Source organism: Oreochromis niloticus, linkage group LG5 (assembly GCF_001858045.2).
Source record: "Oreochromis niloticus isolate F11D_XX linkage group LG5, O_niloticus_UMD_NMBU, whole genome shotgun sequence".
In the NCBI taxonomy this organism is placed as follows: domain Eukaryota; kingdom Metazoa; phylum Chordata; class Actinopteri; order Cichliformes; family Cichlidae; genus Oreochromis; species Oreochromis niloticus.
In genome coordinates this window covers 17755328-17773976 of record NC_031970.2, presented here as the reverse complement: position 1 = coordinate 17773976, position 18649 = coordinate 17755328, and the positions used below count along the sequence as shown (strand labels likewise).

The following is an 18649-nucleotide window of genomic DNA, read 5'->3' as shown; positions in this document are numbered from 1 at the left end:
TCTGAGGAATGTTTCCAGCACCTTGTTGAATCTGTGCAACTAGTGAGGTGTAGAAAAATCATAAATGCATAAAACTCCATTTAGTCCACACATGTACAACATAATCATAGAGCCTGAGAGTTACAACACTTTGCAAATATGGAGGCGCATGAGAAGACAACATCTTTCAAGAGTCCATGGGTGAAGAAGAGAATGTGTGGTCGTGAATCAAGGGGGAGACAACAGGATAAAGGAGGATGGCAAAGCATACGCTGTAGTTCTTCCCCCATTAGAGTGCTTTTTGTCCCGCTCACGCAACATGCAAATGAAAGGAGTTCTTTTGCCATACAAAGTAGAATGTAAAACCCAGTAAAATAAACACCTGAAGAGTATCTGCTTTGATACACCGCAGCAGTACAGAAGCCATTCATTGACACAAAGCTTTTATTTTGACTCAAATGTGTTTCCCTGCAAGCGCGTTTTGGGAAACGCATCTTTCGTAGTGAGACCTTTAAAAAGGTTTCAAAAATACTCCGAAGCAATTAAGAAAACGTGAAAATGTCCACGGTTCCTTTCACAGCTTTTCTCAATTGCTTTAGAGTATTTCTCAATGCAGTTTCGCAGTTCCCAGAAGTGTTGATGCATTTCCCAAAGCAGCTCATGCGTTTAGCAAAACACCACAGTTCTGCTGGATGCATGAGCTTTTTCTAATGTCACTGAATGAGTTATTGCCAGGTTCCTTTGACATTGTGTAAGCATGAGTGGTCAAAATATTTAGCCATTTTCTCAGAATGAATGCCTGCTGTTCCACACTATCTTTCTGTGGCTGACTAACTGCTGTTGTGTGGTTTCACGTTCAATTATTCTATTAACATTTTATGACAGGTGCAAATAAACTGTTTTATTTGTCCTGCGATGATCTCACAAAACTTTTAAACTGCACAGAACATTACCACGCAGAGCATCAATACCAAGAACATGTACTGTGGTAAGAAAACAGTGCTGCAACACTGAACAGCCTGTTGCTCCTGTCCCTTTGGACACCAGTTCTTACTGGTGGCCAAAAAGATGCCTGATTCTCTCCCTTGCAATGCAGCAAAGCCAGAACCACAATGTGCGCCACATCCACCCTCTGCATTCTTCTGCATCTCGCCCTTGCTACACCTACACACATCCTTACATCTCTTCTTCTTCCAAGGCAGAATTGTTGCCTCCAGGAATGTTTATCTAAGGAGGCTCCTACATGTTTATTTGTGCTTTGATTTTTTTTAAAGAAGCACAAAGATACAACCAATAACTGTAAACCAACTGTAGACATTTGTATTTAAGCTTCTGAAACATTTGCAGATAGCTAGACCCTTTTTCTTGTGTAAAAATGAAGTAAAAATATATGTAAAATATGAGTAAAAAAGTAAAAATATTGTGAAGAATTTCACATACTGGTTTGACAGCTTCACCTGCCATTCGAGAAGCGTCTGCTCCATGTCAGACTTTTGCCTCTAGGGGGAAATCCCTGCACACAGTATGACGATACTTCAAGCTTCTTAAAACCTTAACGGCTTTAGTGGTAAAGCCTAATACTGTGTGTCATAAACATGGTTATTAAATCTACTTTAATGTCCATATTCTGTAATAACTTTGACTCTCATAAGTATGGTTAAAATAAAATGTGCAGCCATCGTGTCCCACTGTCTTCCTTCAGAGGCTTACTGGAAAATCCCTCTATGAAAGCAAGGCTGAAGCCTCACTCCAGGATTACAGCTTGAGGAAGATTTACTGACACAAACAAGGTGCACACTTCTTCCAATCTGAGAACCCTCTCTGCATGAAAACATTCATAGAAGAACACTTGATGGTCACTACACTGGAAACCTGGACAAACAATGTCAAGGAATGAGCTTCCAGGGTGGGAATGCTGGTCCTTGCTCCCATGTAGGAATGCTTTAACTAGAAGATGAGGATATGCTGACCCGTGTTACAAAGAAACCTGTCTGAAGAGCCCAGCAGAGTGGGGAGGAAGAAGGTGGATTCTCGTGGTGTGGATGGGCCAGGACAGCCGGACCCAAATGTACAACTCAGGGATGAACATCAGCTCTGCGATGGCACCACAGTCTCCAGGACACAGTGGAACTCCACCACTGTCCTCTCTGTCTCCTAAGAAGACCACCTTTCAGTCCTTGGGATCTCTGTCATCAGGAGTGTTTTCACCGTCTCCGGCTAAAGCCTCCACTCATCAGGCAAACCCTGGCTCCAGCCGACTGAATTCCCCCACTCCATCTATTATGAGCTCCCCAAAACTTTGGCAGAAAGCATCCGTTTCCCGACTCGCAGAGGAATTCTTCTGGATTGGTGGAAGTGTGGTTGCACAGCCAAAATGGAGACTGGGTCAGATAGGTAATATTAAGTCAACTGATCACTAAATAATACTTAAATAATCACAGAAGCTCAGCAGCCTGTTTAGCAGAGATGCTTGCTGTCTGCACCACACTGAGAGGGAAGAGGGAAAATTTTTACTGGACATTTTTATTCCGGGTGTTGTAAATTTAAAACATTTGCCGTGACGTGTTGCCGCAAATGGCCTTCAAAACAAGGCGCTCGCACGTATAACAAATTAGGGAAGCGGTGAAGCAGATAATGGGCATATGGACAGTAGACAATCCTTTAGGATTAGCCTGAATGATGTGCCAGGTTGCGTCACATGCATCTGAGCTTCAGATTACAAACAAAGGTTACTCGCACACAGCACATAAACCGGTGACCTGATAATGACTTCATTGTTAAGAGAAAAAACTGGTTCTGTTAAACGCTTTCCCAGTATACTTACTGTGGGCGCACACGCCATTAAAGATTTCAAGGAAAGCCATTGAAGGAAGGTCAGAAGAGACACTGTAGAGCACTGTGACGCATCTGACTGTAGGCACAGGTGTTTCTTTTTAGACAATAAGTAGTTTGTGTATTTTCATGGTGTAACTCAGCCTGTAATTTCATGAAGTAATGCTTGATAGTAAACCTCTAATCATCCCTTTGAGCTCTCATGATACTTCCCAACACAAACTAATGTGGTGTAGTATTTCATAAGTTACAAAAATTCTCAGTCAATGACAACAGTAAGACTCTTTTGACTTGGTGGTGGTGTAACTGAGGCACCAACATGATATTTTTACTCATAACCTCAGCATGCACGGTCCCAACATAGCAAGATTTTATATTAAATTGAACATTTGATATCTTTGGGCACCCTGTGATGTTGTCCATAAATTAATCGCAGGATGGATTTCTGACAATCTTGACTAAAGAAGCCTTTGATGAATTTGTTTCTCCTTGTGTTCTCCTGTAGTGGAGAGGTGTATGTGCACCATGCAAACTGGCACTCAGTTAACCAAAATGAAGGGGAAGAAGAAAGGACTGGTGCGCTTCTTTTACCTGGACGAGCACAAGTCCTGCATCCGCTGGCGACCCTCCAGAAAACATGACAAGGCCAAAAGTGAGTGACCACCTTGCACCACACGGAAATCACACAGAACTTTTGGTGTGGACGATCACTCGGGACTATTCGTATTGCATGAGAACTGAATTCAGCTCAAAGTTCATATTTGTATTTACTGATTATGATGTCTTAAAGAAACCACATTTTAGGTGTGGCCCTTCAGCTGAGGAAAATCTGCAAAAAGCTGATTTGATGAATATTTAGTTTGGACCTTCAGTTATAACTCCTGTTAGTTAGGCAAAGTTTCTTTCAGTTGATGGCAAATTTACCAGAGTAGTTGGATTTCTGCTCTTTAAAAAGCTGACATGTTTTACATCTGATAAAATGTTCTATTGTTAGGCGTTGGGACATTTACTGGTGTCCCAATCCTGTAGGTGAACCAGGTAGCAAAATAAAAATGTCAAATGTTATCATAGCAGCCTGCTGCAAAAATAATTTGCCTTGCCTTGACTGTCCTGCAGGAAGCTTTTACTGTTCCTGAAGACTACTTAAAGAAATTACAGGAAAGCTTGTCTAAAAGGGTTGAGGCTGTGCTGAAGAATAAAGGAGGTCATGTTAAATTTGAAGCTTGTATTTTTTTTGCCTTATATAACGCATTTCCATGTATGTTTGCACATGGTTCAATAAATCATTTTCCTGGCAAGATTTATGATGAAATGGAGGCTTTTGCACAATACTGTATATTATTGTCTATAATTTATTTATTTTCAATGCTGCAGAGACATGAATGACCTCTCTGTTTTTGTGTTTCAGTAACTATTGATTCCATTCGTGAGGTGTGCGAGGGGAAAAAGTCAGAGGTCTTCAGGCGTTACGCAGACAACCGTTTCGACCCAAACTGCTGCTTCAGTATTTACTACGGGGACCGCGTGAAGTCCCTGGACCTGGTCTCCACCAACGCGGAGGAGACCCGCACTTGGATCACCGGGCTGAAATACCTCATGGCTGGTATCAGTGATGAAGATAGTTTGGCTCGGAGGCAGCGCACCCGTGATCAATATCCTTTATCCACCCACACAACTGTTCATCATGGTTTATAGTCACAAATACATCACTTTACATTTGGTAAACTGACTGTTTAGGCTATGGTTCAGCCTTAACTGCAGCTGAACGTGGTTACAGCAGACTTTCTCTGAGGCAGATAAAAATGGAGATGGGACCCTGAGCATCGGAGAAGTTCACCAGCTGCTCCACAAGCTCAATGTGAATTTACCCAAGCAGAAAGTCAGGGAGATGTTTCAGGTAAGACTTAAACGTGACAAGCTTAACATGAATGTAACCTCTAATTCACACTCCCCTACACTCAAAAAATGATTCTTTGACCTGAAATGTATAAGGTCAAAGGTTAACTTATTCAAACAATTAATCATTAAGGAAAAAGTGCCTGGTGTAAAATGAATGTATACCAATCAAGTTAAATTTATTTTCCCAGACACGATTCAATTTAGTGTTTTACACTGTACTTGTATAACAAACTTACATAACAAATTTACATGAAATCAGATTACTTAAAGTCCACATTTAGGGCATAAAACTTTTTTGAGTGCAGACATGTTTCATATAATTTTAAACTACAACATGTTGGTTACTTGAATGATAGCTTTACCTGAGTTTATTTGTCAATGATATGTAGTAAGTGACAGGCATCATCTTTATTGCGCACGAGCATTGCTGCTACTGTCACAGTCACTGCCTTTGTTTTTCCAGTCTTGTTGGCATGCTTGTATTCTTACTGATAATAACTGATCCTAAGGTAAGGGAAATGTATATATCAGAACAAATTTTCATGGCAAATTATTCAGTGGGTTCAGTGGCTTAAAGTGTTTCTGGCATGAACTCCTTCAGAACCAGAAGAAGTCCTCCTACTGCGCCACGCTATTTCTTTTAACTCGCTTAAAATAAAAAGAGATCCAAGTTCAATTTTTACTCGTGAAAAGTTAGCACAATGGCTTTCATATTCATAAACTCAGGGTCACTACTTTTTTAATGATATGGACTAATTCTAATAGTTTAATAAATAAAGTGAGTGACTACATCGGTGTGCACGTCTCTCTTCTGGTTATGTCATTGTCAATTTCCACTAAGAAGGCAAGTCCCACATTCTGAGAAAAACCCAGTCACTATCGAGACATTTAACACCACACCTTTCGTGGTAGTGACAAAGCAAAAGCATCACCTGAGATGACACACTTCCTCCTCAGAGGTGAAATCATGCCATCTCAGTAGTTAAACCTGCACAAAACAAGTATACCAGTACTTGTAGAGCCAAACCGTGACACTAAAATGGCTAAAAATAAATAAATAGAGCAAGAAAAAAATATGAAAGCTATTGAATCTAGTAAAATGTTTCAAACCCAGAAAATCGACAGGACACAAATCCTGCACTGTCAAAGCTGTGGCAGCAAGAAACCAGATTGGAAAATGTATTAACAAGTACAAAAATATGTAAAATCTTTAAGCGGACTATTCTCCCTGTGATCTTCCCATGCTTCCCATCATCCCATGATAATATACAGAGAAGTATAAAATGCTACAGATGGAGCCAGCAGACAAATATGTGCATTCAGTGTTTTTGTTGGAACGGTGTGGAAGCCTATCACCGGAAGCCCATATGGTTGTCACAGATGGCCTTTGGTGCAACGCAACATTGCTTTAGTCGCAGTAGCTCGCTGCTCTTCCTCCCCTCCCTCACCCGTGAATGAGCTCTGTTTTGATGGTGAAAGATATATCATTCAGAAGGTACTGAGAGAGAGAGACATATCTTTGCCTCATAAATTGTTTTGGCCACTATCTGCAGGAAGCAGACACGGACGAGAACCAGGGCTCTCTCGGCTTTGATGAATTTTGCTCATTCTACAAGATGATTTCCACACGCAGAGACCTCTACCTGATTCTGATCTCCTACAGCAATCAGAAAGAAGTCCTGGACCTCCATGACCTTGCACGCTTTCTGGAAAATGAACAGAAGGTAGTCAAATGTCAAAACAATCCCAATCATCTGTTTGATACTATTTATCCCCATTTTTACCTCTCTTTGAAATATACTTGAAGTGTATCAGATTAAAATCAGTGATGGTGTCTAAGAAGAAGCTAAAATGTGTTTTAATCCATCACTGCAGTGCAAGAGACAAACGTGAAGTCCTGAAACTGAGATATAACAAGCAGTAAAGTGCTTTAAAATATTGCATTAAATTATTGCTAATACCAGTTTTCAAAAAGCTTTTTACTTTTGGTTCCAAAAGGATAATAACAGTTCATTGTGCTCTATTTGTAGATGCGAGGCCTGAACAGAGAGCATCTAGTGGACATAGTGGCCAAGTTTGAGCCGTGTCCTGAGAACCTCCAGCGTATGGTACTGGGTATTGATGGTATGTAGGCCTTGCTCAAAGTGCCTGTGGCCGGTGAAACGTCGCTATTATTACATGTCAGTCGAACCAGATTTAATTTTCAGTCTGTAAATAAAATAGCTGCTCCAACAACTCTCTTCCTTTAGGTTTCACCAACTACATGCGGAGTCCTGCAGGCGATATCTTCAACCCCGAGCACAATCAGGTAAACCAGGACATGACGCAGCCTCTAACCAGCTACTTCATTGCCACGTCTCACAACACCTACCTGACAGGAGACCAGCTGCTCTCTCAGTCTAGAGTGGAAATGTATGCCTACGTCCTGCAGGCAGGCTGTCGCTGTGTGGAGGGTAAGAGCCGACACAACAAGAACCTGAGCTGTTATTTCAGTGTGTGATTTTATAAGATTACAAATGGTTGTCAGCTCTTTCCCCCTCTCTTAGTGGACTGCTGGGATGGACCAGATGGAGAGCCCATTGTCCATCATGGTTACACCTTGACATCCAAAATTCTCTTCAAAGATGTAATTGAAACAATAAACAAATATGCCTTCACAAAATCACAGTAAGTTATTTTTTTTTATTCCTGGTGCTGATTTAAATTTTGTCGAGCTGGTGCACCTGCACAGTCGTTCAGTTATTATCACCTCACCACCAGGTATCCCGTGATCCTGTCCATAGAGAACCACTGCACTGTGCCTCAGCAGAAAAAGATGGCTAAATATCTGAGAGAGGTGCTGCAGGACAAACTGGATCTGAGCAATGTCAGCGTGCATGAATGCAAAAAGCTGCCATCCCCTGAGATCCTGAAAGGAAAGATTTTGGTCAAGGTACAGTTGTTTTTACCCGCACACACACACCTATGTGCTATTCAGACCTCACCTGACTACAGTAGATAGTCCAGTTTTTTGTTTTTGTTTTTTGTTGGTACATTTCTCAATCTGAAAGGAAAAGCTGTACTGGTTCTCTGTTGATGCTGAAGGCTTCCAAGTATCATCTCATTGTAGTTATTATATGCAAAGTGGATGAACCAGCTGACAAAATACCTCACTGAGCTGATAGGAAGACATCTTTAAACCAAATACTCACTCATCACAACCAAGGAATGCAGACGAGTATCTCTGATTGTGCAACGCGCTGAACTTTAAAGCAGATGGGCTACAGCAGCAAAAGACCACAACAGGAACAGGAAACTGAAGCTAAAGTTCACATGGGCTTGCCAAAGGTGGACAATCCTCATTGCCTCACTGCCTTGTATCAACAGGTCAGCCTGGGGTAGTGTTGCAATGGTGTGAGTGTATTTTCTTGTCAAATTTTGGGCTTGAGCATCAGAATAAGGACCGAAATCTCTGAGGAATGTTTCTGGCACCAGGGCATTAAGAGTTAAGGCAGCTATGAAGGAAAAAGGAGGGTTAAACCCAGGACCAGCAAGGTGTACCTAATGAAGTGGCAGGGAATTTGAAATTAAGCAATACTGTTCATGATTACCTCAACAACAAGCTACAATGATGTAACTAGTAGTGCCTGTGAGGCCACAGACTCTCATTCACATTACATCTGAGGAATGTGACTCTGCAGACGATGAGGTGTGTTCATTTCCCTTCTTTTTCCTTTCTGTAACAAAGTCTGTCAACCCAACATGAAGGTGTAAATGTAAACCCTGTCCACTCTGTTGCAATCACTATCCCTCATGCAGCGATGTGTAACCTACACAGTTCTTGTGTAGGTTACAAACTGCACACAGCAAGTAGACAGAGGGCAGCTTTGTGCCTCTCCTATCATTGTCATCAGATCCTTGGCAGTTTACAAAATAAATGATTATATGTATATTATTACACACACACACACACACACACACACACACAAAGCGACAATGTCTAATTGTTAATTTTCTGTTTTTAGGGGAAGAAGCTGCCAGCAAACCTTGATCCTGACGTGGAGGAGGGTGATGTGTCTGATGAAGACACTGGAAATGAGGAAGAAGAGGACGATGATGACGATGATAACCCACAGGCAAATGAAACATTTAAACAGAAAGGAAGAAACAAAGAAACAAAGTAAGAAAGAAAGAAGGTAAATATAGTAAGATTGCAATTTGAACTTTTCAGGATGGGAATAGCGTTAACTCTACTAATCAGCCTAAGAAGAAGAGACGATTTGGGAGATCAATCATGAGAAGCTTCAAAAGAAAGGTCAGCTGATATAAAAGCACTATCTGACAGCTTTCCCTTTGGGTGACTTTGACTTAAAATATTTGATTTTTTTTTTTCTTTCAGAGAAAAAAGAGAATACGAGTGAAAAACAAGGCCGTGTCTGATGGTGAATCAGACTACAGCAGCAGCAGGGAGAGGACACAAATTGTTTACCATCCCAAGTAAGATCAGTTACTAAAGGTCAATAAAAGCTGGCAATCTAAACTTTATCATATCTGGGATTACACTTATATGACTCCCTCTGTCTTCGTAGAAAAAGGAAAACAATGAGGCTCTCCCGAGCTCTTTCTGATCTGGTCAAGTACACAAAATCTGTCCGTGTGCATGACATAGAAACACAAGGTAAACCAACTATCCAACTAGAAACCTTTGCCTGCATTTTTTTTTTTACTAAGCACATCCCAACTCATAGAAACTTTGAGTGAGTGTCTCATACATTTTAATCTTCTTTTTGGCAGCATTCATGAGCAGTTGGCAGGTATCGTCCCTGGATGAGACAGTAATGAACCAGATCTTACAGCTTAAACCGGGTGAGCTGGTGCGTTTCAACCAGCGCCAGCTTCTCAGAGTCTACCCGTCCAACTACAGAGTGGACTCAAGCAACTTCAACCCACAACCATACTGGAACTCAGGATGCCATATGGGTAACAAAACTGTCACCAAAACTGAATACTATGGTTATATGATACTGTTTGTTGTTACTGTGGAAGATTTAACTTGTTCACACGTTGCTGTTTCATCTTAGTTGCCATGAATTATCAAACAGAAGGTCGCATGCTCGAACTGAACCAAGCGAAGTTCTCGAGCAATGGAAACTGTGGATATATTCTGAAGCCCAAGTGCATGTGTAAAGGTACGTGGTGTTCACTGACACCTAGTAGATTTCTGCAGAGTGAAGGGCAATGCATCCTGGATGAGGACATAATAAATACTATTTCTTTTCATAAGGTGCCTTTAACCCAGTGTTGGAGGAGCCCCTGCCAGGACACAGAAAAACTCAGTTAGTGCTGAAGATCATTAGTGGACAGCAACTTCCCAAACCCAAAGACTCCATGTTTGGGGACAGAGGAGAGGTCAGGTCAAAATACAGTAGATAAAGAGTCAAAGAGTCATCATGAATGTGCAATAAAAAATAGGTTTTTAAAACTAAAGTCAATTTTTTTCTTGGATTTTTTTAGATAATTGATCCCTTTGTTGAAGTCGAGATCATCGGCCTACCTGTTGACTGCTCCAAGCAGCAGACTAGAGTAGTGCATGATAACGGTACGTGTGAAGCTCCACGTTGCAGTTTAAATCTCTCCACGCCAAGCTGACTTTGTGTTTCTCGGTCTTGGTGACATTCCTTTCTTTCAGGTTTCAACCCAATGTGGGAGGAAACCCTCGTCTTCAACATTCAAATGCCTCAGATCGCCCTGGTGCGATTCCAGGTGTGGGATCACGATCCCATTGGGAGAGACTTCATTGGACAGAGGACTGTTGCTTTCACCAGCATGATGCCAGGTGGAGTACCTGTACACTTGTTTGCTTGGTTCCAGAAGTTATACTTCTGAAAGCATACTCCTTTATTCTGTTAAAATTAAAATCTAAACCTTGTTGTCTTTTGAAAGGTTATTAATATTTCAGTGTTGCAAAAAATTCATTTTTACAAATAAATTAAAGATTTAGGGCAAGTTCCCACTTTTTGCAAAGTATCATTAGTGTTTTGTTTTAACTATGAGGCATTTGGGAAATGCATCTTCAGAACATCAAAAATATGAGAAATGTGCTAAAGCGATTGAGCAAAACTTTATGAATTTGATTATTTGTCCTTGCCAGTGTTGCAGATTTGTTTTGAGTCCTTAAATTGGAAACAAGTAAAAGATTAGAAGGACTGAGCTTCCATCAGTGGACTTAATATACACACAACACTGCAAGAAAAGAGCACAACACATTATTAGAGAATGTCATCATCCAGTCCAGATCACACCCCCCTCAGACCAAAACAATCAGCATAAACTATCAGAGGCAGCAGAGCGGCAGTCTGATCTCACATGCTTCTTTCCTCCCACAGTCAGAGTGACTGCCATCACTCTGCCATGTGTATCTATCTGACGAAGATACACAGAAAATCTGATTTATCCAGAAGTGCAATATATATTTCAGTAATGTGCAATATTTTTTTCATACACTAGTCATTTAAGTGCAGTACAGGAAATACTGTTTTATACATGAAATTACTTGACATATTGTCCTCTCCGAGGTTATGAAAACTAAAAGTCAATGTGAATTTTTTTTTTTAGTTAACTAAAATAAAAAATAAACATCTGAAAAAAACTCTCTGAAGCAATTTTGTGAACTTGGAAGTCTAGCGAAAATAAAATAAAATAAAACTAGAGGAAATATCTTGAGTTGGAGCATTTGTTAATTTGGTGGAAATATTATGAAAACTTGTCTCATGAGATTTTGATGTATTTATTGAGACTTTGGATGTCTACAAGACTTGGAGTCAACTGTTTTCAAAATGTTCTGTGCTTTTATTGTAATACCTGTGCTGATTTTCCTATAATATAAATTTCCTCTGACTTATGCTCTCCATACAATAATAATTAATAAAGACTAAAAACTAAGATTGAAACCAGTGAAAACTAAATTAAAATGAGCAAAGACACCCTAAGAGTATCTAAAACTAAACTGAATTAAAACCAAAAAGTGACAACAAAATAAAACAAAAACTAATTCATAAACAAAACTAAGATAACTCTAGTCTTAACTTTACCTCCATATGCATTTTGTTTTATTTATTTTTCTCTGACTCTAAGCTCTCAACAAGATGTCCTTTATACCCAAACCCAGTGTAAGTGTACAAAAATTCAAATCTAAACCTCTGTTATAATCTTTTTCCTGTTGTTTGTTTGTGTGCTTGTTTGCAGGTTACCGCCATGTCTACCTGGAGGAAATGGCAGAATCATCGATCTTTGTTCATGTCGCTATTATTGACATGGCAGGAAAGGTATGGCATTTTAAAATACACTTACAGATCTAAGATCATCTTCACCTGACAACTCTATCTCATGATTTCTGATTTCCTTTGTGTGACAGATCAAACCAGCAAATGCTGTGCAAGCAGCGAGGAAACACATCCAAAAAGCAGCCCAGAAGCATATGAAGGGCCATCAGAGGCAGCCATCTCTAGATTTTTCTGTCCAGTCTTCAGAAGATGGACGCGCTTTGTACTTCCGCAAGGATCCGGACACCATCTCTCAGGACAGCAGAAGTGGGGAAACATCTTATGTGGTTCAAGGGCCCGCAGCCAAGGCTTCCATCCACAAAGGGGCCATGAGTGAACCTGTCAGGCGAGCTCACAGAGTTAAAATTCTTGAACCACAAGAGACAAAGAGAGGGATCTTTAGCCGGATGTCTTCCACTGACTCCCAGCACACTGGGGTTGCTCCCTGCGTGATAGCTGAAAGCTTTGACCTTGAGACCTCTTCCCAGACTTCTTCTCCTGACAGTCAAAATCCAGACAGCCAAAATCCAATAATTCAAGAGGAGCTGGAAAATGACCCCAGTGAATTACAACAGTCCAACTGTGCTGGGCAGCAGATAGAGTCAGAGCAGCCTGAACCACCTGAGGAATTACCACCAGAATCAAAACCAGGCAATGACATTGTCACAGAGTCTGAGCCACTGCCAGAAGCTCAGAGTCAGACCGACACAGTCCCTCAGCCTCCGCTCGTGCCACAGTCAGAAGCCAAACCTTCTCCACTTGTCCCTCCATCGTCCCCTGCAAGGGTTAGACGGACTTTAGAAGCTCCCGTGACCCCCTGGCATTCCACCCCAATAAGGACAAAGGGCCGCTCACGCAGTTGCCCTCGAAAGCAGAGTACCTCTGCTCAGACACCGATGCTGAACCGAAAGCCTACTTTCCACTGTCAGACGCGCGGAGCTCAAAACTACGGCAGCTACGGCAGCTACGGCAACCCAGTGAGACGCATACCCAACGGTCTCTGCCTGTTGGACACAACGTCCAGCAGCAGCAGCGACAGCAGCACTGACAGCCTGGACTTTGTGCCCCCCCCCTCATCAGCTGGGTCAGAGCAACACGAAGGGACACTGCAGAGAGAGATGAAGGCGCTCTTTGACCAGAAGATGAGAGAGATCCGCTGTAAATCACCGCTTTTTCTAGATGGTGAGTCACATTTGCAAAAGGATGAAAAGAAGTTTGATTACAAAAGCTAAGTGGCTCTATGTAATCAGCCTTTTTGTTCTTTACTGTTTTTGTGTTTTTTAGATTTGTGACAGGAAGAGATCAGGGTCCTCCTGAAAAGAAAAAAGGATCAACAACGAGAAAGAAGAGGAATGATGGTGATGGTGGTGTGCCAGTCAGATATGTAGCTTTTCTTTCTAGAATGATGGACGACGCAAAGCATTAGAACACTGTTAGATGTTTTTTTATTTCTTTTCTAATCCTGCTGAAATGTTTACAACCATCCCAGTTCTTATGCATGAAGTAGTTTTTAAAAAGAAATTGCTGAAGTCACATGATGCCACTGCCAAGTGTACAAAATACATGATGCAGAGTTGCAAGCAGTAAACCTAGAAAGTAAACATATGTGCACAGTTTGTTAGCAAAATGTTGAGTTTACAAGTGTAAACTGAAATTAAAAATGTTTTTTTTATACTGAAGTGTTTGATTTTTCATTGAAAGAGTAGCATTTGTACTGAAAAATCAGTAATTTATATATCTGAATAAAGTTGGACTTTTTTACATTTTAGTTCAAATGTAAATAATAAGGTAAATAATAGGTTTACATTCTACTGAGTTAATATTTCTGTAAATTCTTTGAACAAAGTTATCAAGTGTTATCAAACCAAATGGAAAAAAAATAATTAAATCAAACATAAAAAGCTCTAAAAGTTAAACTTTTCAGAGTAGTTGAATCTCCCAAAGGCTTCTATGCTTTGTCCTTGTCTTTATCTACATTTTCCTGGGATCTGTTCCCACTGCTGGTCCTCAAGCGCAGACTCAGCTCCTCAGTCAGTACAGAGCAACATGTCTTCTGTGGGATGGACATGCAATCAAGATAAACACCAGTGCAACAAAAACACTTTATTCCACCTATTAGTTTAATGCAAATACAGATGAATGGATGGGTAGGCATCCCAGTCATCTGTATTTTCTCAAATCCATGTAATAAATGATAATGTTGCTTCAAAGTGCAACCAATAAAACGATCTTCAAATGGCAGAAGAATTGCTGTAGCCAAAAAAATCATCAATTAATTTAAAATCTTAAAGAATAAACGCACACACTGTTTCACTTGAGACATGTGAGTTGCGACAACCTTGCACGTACCTTGTGCTCTGCTGCACGCCTGCGACTCTTGAAGGTCAGCTCCAGGACAGCCACAAGCGTTCCCAGCCCAAGGCCGAGGGAAAGCACCAGAAACATCCCCTTGAGGTTATGCGGCTGCACAGCTGACACCTTGTCCTTGTTTGCTATGCAGCTGCTTGCCCACCACTTGCTCCGCAAGTAAGCCAGCTCCCCTGCCTCACTTAGCTGTAGGATTGCCACACTGAGGTTCTTTATGATTGGAGAACCTTTGAGGAAAAAAATGATAGTTTGGGGTTATGTGCTGAAAGTGATTTTACCATCTTTCATCTAAACTTAACTGTTTAATTAGAGTTTAAAAATAAGCAAACTCACCAAGAGCAGCAGCGATGCTGTATCCCCTCATGCCAATGACTTCATGCGCCCGGACCAGTTCACAGTGACGCGCTACAGCTAAGTCCAGAGAAACAGACTCTCCAATGAAGGCGTAGTTGCCCTCTTTTGCACGTCGAATGCCTTCATCCATACTCGACACAAAACTCTTTGTCCGCTCCATGTGCTCATAGATTCTGCGGTACACTGGGTTGTTTGAATTCTGAATGAAGAAAAAAGAATAGTTTAGAGAGAAAAGCTCTCTAATTCCAGCTTAACTAGACACTTCAGGGCTGCCGTACTCACCTTAAAGAAAGCAAGTGTGGAAGAGCCGGCCAGGCAGCCATATTCAATCACATCCTGATTGGCCAAGTCCTCAAACCCTTTGACCATCAGGTGAGAGGACTCTGGGGTCTTAGTGGAGCTGAGGTTGGAGAAATAGCAAGCCAAGAGGACAACGCTAAATAACCACCAACTGCTGCAGATGACACGCCCTGAAAGAGCTTTGGGATGAGGACCGGCACCTGAAAAACAAAAAAGGCTCAGCAAATGCCACAAGAGGGAGAGATGTTCACTTGTTTGTTGTTCAGATGCTTATTGGATTAGGTAGTATCTGGGTTTGCCATTAACCTTGAAGAGTCAGAGCTCCAGCTGTGTACCAAAGGCTGTGGAGGAGACCGAACGTGTTTTTCTCACTCTGAGGCTGACTCCACTCAGAAGGGCTGAGTCTGCAATTTGGATCAAAGGTGTTAATTGTTAATGAGACAGCACTCAGAGTAACCCACTGCCCGAAGGAATACAGATATAACCTCAAAACCCTCAAGAACTCAAAATCAATTATTATTAAATTAATCATAATAATCACTTTAAAGAACTGCTTTCATGACCAACCTGGCAACTATGAAGATGCAAGCAGCCGTCCCCAGATAGGCAATAAGTATGCCAACCCAGGTCTGTGCAGAGAAAGGGGATAGGAAATCAAAGAAGCCTGCTTCCTCCGAAATGTCCTTCCTCAGCAGAATACTGATTCCCGTCTGCATGAATGGTTTGGTCATTCCCACAGCTTTCTCCCGAGCTGCAGTGAGAGTCAGCGGAGCAATAGCGAGGTCTGCTTCCTGTAGGATAAAAATATACTTGGCTAGTTTGCTTACATAATGTGCAAACTTTATTGAAACTTCTTAACATAGTTATATATATATTTTTTTTTTTTACTGTTGAACCCTTTCAAAAACACCACATATTCACTTCTTCTTTTGAGAGTGCTTTGCTGCTCACCCCTCTCACCACCTCTCCAACCATCCCGTTCCAGTTCCCGCTCTCTTCCTGTCTACCATACGCGCCATCTTTCACCAGCTGCACTTTGTACTTGAAGCCCACTTTCTTGGCTACTTCAAAGAGCAGGTCCATGCAAAAGCCTTCCAGCTGAGCACCTTTGGATATCACATACGGCTCTTGCTGAAAGAATCGATGTGAAAATCAGTGGGATTTATTTCACATTTAATTTTGTATTTACAAAGATATGCAAAGCCAGATTAAGTACCTTTATTGTTGTGATTCTGAGCTCTGACTGCACTGTTGTTGAGAGACAAAAATAAGGAAAAATCTTTTAGATCTGCGATTCCATGAATTTTAAAAACCACAGCACATCTACATGACAGCTGTTTTCTGATTTTTATGGTACATTATTTGGAGCCACAGGACCTGGGCACCTCACAGTCACTGAGTGGACCACAAAATCTTCTCTATATCAAAGTATTCTTGAGACAAATATGAGGAAATCTGCCTAACTTTGGTTGGATTTACCGCATTTTAAAACCTGCAATAGAGTACCGTAGATATTTTTTGTGTGTCCTGATTATACCCTGATATGAAAAACCATACAAATGAAACAGGGTTTACTTTCTTTTATGTCTGTAAGCCGTACTAACAGATATTCACATTGTTTATAAAAGCTCAAAGATTAGAAAGACACAAGGGGAAGAATAAGTTAAGAACAAGTCCTTTGAATGCTTTTCCCATCACAGATGTTTTCACAGTTGGAGACCAAACTAAATTTAGAAGAATCAAAAACTCCTTTGTGCGGCTTTTCATTTTCAGACTTTAACACACAGAGACGTCCCTGAGGTGAAATTTGGGGTCCATCTACTGACTTTTTGAGCTCAAGTGGTTTCCGGTATCCTGGAGATCTGGCAGCTCTGCTCGCCTACTTGAAAAGTGTCCACAATCTATTTAGAGCAGTATGTTATTCCAAAGAGTTACAATGCTATGGCGCTGTGAGATGGGAGGGCAGTCAAAGAGCATCAAAAGCCTCAATCCAGGCCAAGGCCTAGGGGATCCGTCACCACAGGGTGACCCTGACAACCATCAGATCCTCCTTTTCAAGAGATGACACCAATACAAGCTCTTCAAGCCCCTGTCAGTTTTTGGCCACTCTTACAGACAGGGTCATTGTTTGCTCCATAGACTTGATTTATTATCGTTTTTTGTGTCAGCTGGCTAGCTTTCTTGGACAGGATGTAGCGCAACACTTTGATATTCAACAGGGCTGACAGTTTATGTATTTGTGTGTTGTCAACCATGATAATTTTCTACCAATTACTGGGGAGAAAACATGAGGAATTTGGCAAAGAAAGAAAGAAAGCTGCTACCACACTGGATTACAAATGCAGTGACCGGGTCAAACTGTGACATATCAGTCTTAACAAAAACATAAACTTAACAAAAACAGTGTTGTTGTTGATGGATGGATGAATGTCCGTCCGTCTGTCGGTCCATCCATCCATCCATCCATCCATCCATCCATTCTTATCTTTTATGCATAGATGTAGTGTAAATAAACAGTCTCTTACTTGCAGTGCATGTGCCCACGTCCAGGAGAAATCCAAAGGACAGTAGAAACAGTCCAAACATCATCATCTCTCTTAATCTAGACTTGGAACCTACAAATTAAAAGGAGAGTAGTAGTTTAAGGAGCATGCATAGAAGAGATGTATCAACTTTATAAGACAAAAGCAAAAAACAAAACAATCAAAGCAATAAAAAAAAGCTTAAAAACTAACCTGAAAAGAGTCCAGGACAGCACGTCAGCTTCGAACTGACCCAGTAGCCAGGGCTCGACTGTGATTCACTGTGAACTGGTGTTTTGCAGATTGCAGTGAAACAAGAGATAGCCAACCAAGACTTTGTGGGTGGAGAATGCGGAGTAATTATTTTAAGGGGGTGGAGACAAGCAGCATAATGTACAAACATTCCAGTGGGAATTAAAATGTGATTCATACTAATGATGACTAAACAGATTACACAAATAAACATCATCTGATTGCATTATAGTTAACCTGAGTCCCCATATGTTGCATGATACTTAAATTGCATGCTGGGTATTTGAAGCAAAATTTCTCTCATCATAAAATTAATAGTAGGATTTTGTAGAAAGACCTAAAGCTAGGGGATATTTGACAGGTTATTGGAGATGGTGATGTTACATATGCACAAAACACAAAACGCTCAGTGAGGAAACTGTCAAAATATGACTTTTGCAGCGTTACACTCTCTGGTGAAACGAACCATGTCAATCAAAGGGTTGCAGTAGATAAAATAACGTTCTCTCTCAGAGAACATAAACAAGGCTTTATTGGCCAGTGTTCACTGACCTTAGAGAAACATCTGAAGCTCTGTGGAGTATCGAATTGCTAAGAAAGCCTTTGAAATAGTGCAAATGAAACAGTGCTGAAGGTAATATGAAGTGAGAGACTGTTTTTTCCTTGCAGCTCTAAAACTAGTGTTTGACCTGTTCCCCCCTCTTCAGGTTTGGATTTCTGATTGACTACATGTTTCTTAGAGTATAGTTTAATTATTAATGGAAAACCAAGAAGTTAAAGTTTTATTTACACCCAAATGAATCTGAATTCTGAAAATGTACACAGTCTTAAAACATTTATTAA

At 40.9% G+C, this 18649-nt stretch overlaps 2 protein-coding genes across 2 annotated transcripts; one reads left to right on the top strand and one right to left on the bottom strand.

The window, feature by feature from the left end:
- Window positions 1-1723: 1723 nt before the first annotated feature.
- plch2b (phospholipase C, eta 2b) lies at window positions 1724-13683 on the top strand. Its single transcript, XM_003448382.5, has 21 exons — window positions 1724-2373; window positions 3317-3463; window positions 4220-4463; window positions 4579-4708; window positions 6264-6434; window positions 6741-6834; window positions 6960-7163; window positions 7257-7377; window positions 7471-7642; window positions 8715-8825; window positions 8921-9004; window positions 9089-9186; window positions 9279-9367; window positions 9484-9669; window positions 9771-9878; window positions 9974-10098; window positions 10204-10288; window positions 10379-10525; window positions 11935-12014; window positions 12104-13193; window positions 13296-13683. The coding sequence occupies exons 1-21, from the start codon at window positions 2022-2024 to the stop codon at window positions 13301-13303; spliced, it is 3846 nt and encodes a 1281-aa protein (XP_003448430.2). The 5' UTR covers window positions 1724-2021; the 3' UTR covers window positions 13304-13683.
- grik6 (glutamate receptor, ionotropic, kainate 6) lies at window positions 13440-17888 on the bottom strand. Its single transcript, XM_025907232.1, has 10 exons — window positions 17768-17888; window positions 17558-17647; window positions 16249-16280; window positions 15984-16163; window positions 15600-15823; window positions 15339-15436; window positions 15015-15232; window positions 14712-14931; window positions 14361-14605; window positions 13440-14064 (listed from the first exon to the last, which is right to left on the bottom strand). The coding sequence occupies exons 2-10, from the start codon at window positions 17622-17624 to the stop codon at window positions 13960-13962; spliced, it is 1389 nt and encodes a 462-aa protein (XP_025763017.1). The 5' UTR covers window positions 17625-17647; window positions 17768-17888; the 3' UTR covers window positions 13440-13959.
- Between the last annotated feature and the right edge of the window lie 761 nt (window positions 17889-18649).